We start from the raw sequence: 4717 nt of genomic DNA, 5'->3' as shown, positions 1-4717 counted from the left end.
ACCCTCTCTCTTGCTGCCGCGTCAACATGGCAGGGGTTTTGGCTGCCCAGCAGCTCGGGCTAGCAAATCCGACGCCCATATCATGTTGAGCATATGTGAAGGAATGGGCTGGGCAGGAGAAAAAAATTGGCTAGCTAAATTTTGTCTTTAAATCAAATAAGAGCCAAATATATGTAGACATGATCAAATTTTGGTCTGGTCATCTAGTCACAAATCAAAGAGGCTATAAGAAACCAAGTCAAAATTTGGCATATCAAAACTACAGTAATGTTTGGTTTAAGTATAAGTCAAAATTTTGACCAGCTAAAAAATTGAAGCGGTCTATAAAATCTTATATAGATTTGCTGTAGAAAAAATTCGGTCAATTTTTAGATGTAACTAAATTGTAGCCTTGAATTTAAACCGAAATCAATGTTTAAATTTTGTCTTGGCTTCTTAAGAGAACCAAACAATAATAAACTGTAAAAAATCGCTGCGCCTGCTACATGAGGCGCTATAAACTACTCGCCGGTCGGCAGCGAGCATCGGAATTCGGAGGCGAGCTTACTACTACTTACCCCCGGACTGCAGGAGGCACGGCTCAGTGTTGACCAGGAGCAGTAGTGCCACTACCAAGAAGGTAGCAGGAGCGTACGGCGAGGCCGGCGGCTGAGGAGCAGACAGCAGAGATGGCCATGGCCTCCTCCACCTCCCTTCGCCCTCCCCTGCCCCAAGGTGCGTCCGGTGCGACCATGGATAACCGGTGGTTCATCCACTTGTCGATCGATTCATCTGCTTCTTTCTCTCAGTTTGGTGAGATCTGGTTTCTAAGTAGCTGTTGGTTCTTTGGATTGGTCTCAACTGTCAGTAGCTAGGAGCAAGAACATGTTATTCTCTACTTGGATTGGTAGGGTTGTGTAGAGAGAGGCAGAGATTATGGGAGCTTGGGAAGCCAGCAGGGCCCTTGCCAATTTTTTAGCTTTGTTTCTGCCAGCCCAGATCTCCAGGAGTTTATTGTATTACGATTTGATTCTCTTTGTTATCCTGCCCCCATCTCCCAAACATTGACACAACCCAGTTGAACAGCTCTGATTGATTGATTGTTTTTCTAGTCCGTGCTTGTTCAATTTTTTGGTGAGTATCAGAATCAGTTCATGTAAATTTTAATTTTATTTTTTCTCCTGTTTCTGCAGTTAAGTTTAGGTAGTACACCAGTGCTCCTACAGTCCTACTTGACATCCTAATCCAAATTGCACAGGGGATCAGTTAGGACCTAATCGTGTAGTTGGATACATCATGAATCTTCAGTTAGGAGTAGGCATCATTTTGGTTCTAGATGGCTGAACATTATTGGTACCCATCATTCAGATTTGATGTGATGGGTACCCATCAAAGAAAAAAAAAAGGAAAAAAAAGGTTAGATTTGATGCAATGCAACCTCTTCAACTTCCAGAAAATGAGATGGTTCTGAAATGATAGTCTAGACTTTATTGCAAATTAACAATTATGCCCAATTGATTTCTCCATTCTGATAGCTGACACTGCAAACACCAACCTGATGGAGTGATGGGCTCTCTCTACATTGCAGCTGGGCCGGAGCAAAATGCCTCGCTGCTTTGCGCGCCGAAGAACAGAGTTGCTGCCAGTGGGAGGAGAAGCCTCAGATTCACCACGAGGTCGAGCTCGAATCAGGGCGCCAAGGTGAGCATTCCGAAGCAATGGTACAACCTCGTCGCGGACCTGCCGGTGAAGCCGCCGCCGTCGCTGCACCCGCAGACGCACCAGCCACTGAGCCCCAGCGACCTGTCCCCGCTGTTCCCTGACGAGCTGATCAGACAAGAGGTGACGGAGGAGCGGTTCGTCGACATACCCGAGGAGGTCATCGACGTGTACGAGCTCTGGCGCCCAACACCACTGATTAGGTAACCGAATTAACATTGCATCACTTGGCCTCGTCAATGGCTGTTGCTTGCCGTGAGAATTCAGGGAAGTGTGAAGTGAGTTCTCGCGATGCTGGCAACAGGGCCAGGAGGTTGGAGAAGCTGCTCGGCACGCCGGCGAAGATCTACTACAAGTACGAGGGGACCAGCCCGGCGGGGTCGCACAAGCCCAACACCGCCGTGCCGCAGGCGTTTTACAACGCCGCGGCAGGGGTGAAGAACGTGGTCACTGAAACCGGCGCTGGCCAATGGGGCAGCGCGCTGTCCTTTGCAAGCAGCCTCTTCGGCCTCAACTGCGAGGTACGTGCGGATTTGTCGTCGCGCAATCGCAAAGCCATTCCTCATCGGCGTTCTTGATCCTTTGAGCAAGCGTTTTATTGCTAAATTTGTGATTGTACATGTGCAGGTGTGGCAGGTGCGAGCGTCGTACGACCAGAAGCCGTACAGGAGGCTGATGATGGAGACGTGGGGCGCCAAGGTGCACCCGTCGCCGTCGACGGCGACGGAGGCCGGCAAGAAGATCCTGGCGGCGGACCCGTCCAGCCCGGGCAGCCTCGGGATCGCGATCTCCGAGGCGGTGGAGGTGGCGGCTACCAACGCCGACACCAAGTACTGCCTCGGCAGCGTGCTGAACCACGTCCTGCTCCACCAGACCGTCATCGGGGAGGAGTGCCTGGAGCAGCTGGCGGCGCTCGGCGAGACACCCGACGTCGTCATCGGCTGCACCGGCGGCGGGTCCAACTTCGGCGGGCTCGCGTTCCCGTTCATGCGCGAGAAGCTGCTCGGCAGGATGAGCCCGGAGTTCAGGGCCGTGGAGCCCGCAGCGTGCCCCACGCTCACCAAGGGTGTCTACGCCTACGACTTCGGCGACACGGCGGGGCTCACGCCGCTGATGAAGATGCACACCCTCGGCCACGGCTTCATCCCCGATCCAATCCACGCAGGTGCATTTCACACGCTCCTTGCCTCTCGGCTAGTCTGCACGTTCTTGCCGAGCATTGAACAACGCATGTAAATTCGATTCTCAGGTGGGCTTCGCTACCATGGAATGGCACCTCTGATCTCGCATGTGTACGAGCTGGGATTCATGGATGCTGTCGCCATACAGCAGATCGAATGCTTCCAAGGTACACTGCTCAGCTGTTGTCAACGAGCAACTTTTCCACACGGAAATGAATGGAACAACATAACATTTGCACCTTGTTTGATGAACTGTGGAGCAGCTGCCTTGCAATTCGCGCGGACGGAGGGTATCATTCCGGCGCCGGAGCCGACGCACGCGATCGCGGCGGCGATCAGGGAGGCGCTGGAGTGCAAGAAGACAGGGGAGGAGAAGGTCATCCTGATGGCCATGTGCGGCCACGGCCACTTCGACCTCGCCGCGTACGAGAAGTACCTGAGGGGCGACATGGTTGACCTGTTGCACCCTGCGGACAAACTGGAGGCGTCCCTCGCTGCCGTGCCCAAAGTCTGAAGATGTTAGAGAGCCGTGCTAGCCACTGGATTTGAACAAATAAGCGATTGAGATTACGTTCTTGAATCTTGTGATGATCCATTAGACGTGGATTTTCGGATACTTGTGTGTCCAAATAATGAAATAAATGAATAAATTTTATCAATAAAAAAGATTAAATCATCCTATCTGTGGAGATGTTTGATCTTTTTTTAGGGAAATGTTTAATCTGCTTTTAAGTTTGAACTCTGAGCTTGGCATGATCTTTTTTTAAGAGGAACTTGGCATGATCTTAGTAAGTATGAACTTGGCATGATGATTTTTTTGGTTTCAAGCAGGATTTTATTCATTGCTAGAGATTATGGATACATCAAAGAAATCTGGTGGGTTCAGTAGCCAAACATGTCGACAGACCCCCCCCCCCCCCCACCATGTGAGCATGCTTAGCTAACTTGTGAGCATCCATATTCAATCACCCGCTTTCATGGAGAAAGGGCACTAAAGAAAAATCCCTCGCCTTCGAGGCAAATTCCTGAATGATCATCATGTAAGGGCTACGACCCGATTGCTATATTGTATGCAATCGGCCTGTTCTCCCCCTCCTACACCCGATTCTGGTGAACTCCGACCCCAGCTTCTCCATCTCCGGCCAGCTCTGACCCCATCTTCTCCATCCCCGACAAGCTCCTGTGAGGGTGAGGCGGGACGAGGGCGACACACGTTGGAGAAGCTCGCCAACGGGAGGATGGAGAAGAGGAACAAGAACGGGAGAAGGAAGAAAGAGACGGGCTGCTCCATTGAGAGGAAGAAGATTCGACGGCCCAAAATCTGAGATTTTCGGCCTCTCAAAACACGTGTTGTATAGTCAGGGACCTAAAACACATGAGGTAGATCTAGAATTGAACAGAGCATAATCAAATACCTATGGACAACTAGTGGTGAAATCCAAATCAAAGGTCAGAAATGCGTTGAAATCATGGTCCAAATTTATTCGGTCTCCGAACTAGCTAATGCTCTATGTGCTGATGTAAACCGCCCATTTCCTCGATGCCAAGCTGGTACCAACAGTAACATACAAGCAAAGGGGATGAGACGACGGCGCAAGAGACATCAGGAGCGGTGGACGGAAAATAATCCTATAAAATCTGATCTCATATATTTAAGACATGAATACGGGTGCTATGTTCTCCTCGATCGGCGTCGGTGTTGATGGGCCGATCGAGGTTTCCAACGGTTCCTGCATTCGCCGCGCTGTCGACAGTCCAAGCGTGATGGGACAACAATGGTTCAGTGAGACCAAGGGGGCACCATCGTGTGCCACGCTTGCAATAGCGGTTAATTTGCA

At 50.7% G+C, this 4717-nt stretch overlaps 1 protein-coding gene across 3 annotated transcripts; it reads left to right on the top strand.

The window, feature by feature from the left end:
• The first annotated feature begins 474 nt into the window (after positions 1-474).
• Positions 475-3646, top strand: LOC133883401 (uncharacterized). 3 transcript variants are annotated; one of them, XM_062322717.1, is made up of 6 exons: positions 475-792; positions 1568-1901; positions 2003-2219; positions 2326-2863; positions 2948-3046; positions 3143-3646. In XM_062322717.1, the coding sequence occupies exons 1-6, from the start codon at positions 669-671 to the stop codon at positions 3391-3393; spliced, it is 1563 nt and encodes a 520-aa protein (XP_062178701.1). In that variant the 5' UTR covers positions 475-668; the 3' UTR covers positions 3394-3646. The 3 variants fall into 3 exon arrangements, with proteins under 3 accessions (XP_062178701.1, XP_062178703.1, XP_062178702.1); XM_062322719.1 differs by having other exon boundaries at positions 476-714; positions 1515-1901; XM_062322718.1 differs by having other exon boundaries at positions 478-714.
• Positions 3647-4717: the final 1071 nt, after the last annotated feature.

This window comes from Phragmites australis, chromosome 10 (genome assembly GCF_958298935.1).
Source record: "Phragmites australis chromosome 10, lpPhrAust1.1, whole genome shotgun sequence".
NCBI lineage: Eukaryota > Viridiplantae > Streptophyta > Magnoliopsida > Poales > Poaceae > Phragmites > Phragmites australis.
Note: the sequence above shows the minus strand (reverse complement) of the source record. Positions and strands in the feature narration are given on the sequence as shown.

Excerpts from the sequence above, each read along its gene's own strand:
- LOC133883401 (XM_062322717.1), top strand. The coding sequence starts at position 669 with ATGGCCATGGCCTCCTCCACCTCCCTTCGCCCTCCCCTGCCCCAAGGT. Across the intron at positions 2,864-2,947 it reads CCCCGATCCAATCCACGCAG|GTGGGCTTCGCTACCATGGA; the intron begins GTGCATTTCACA and ends TTCGATTCTCAG. Across the intron at positions 3,047-3,142 it reads GCAGATCGAATGCTTCCAAG|CTGCCTTGCAATTCGCGCGG; the intron begins GTACACTGCTCA and ends ACTGTGGAGCAG.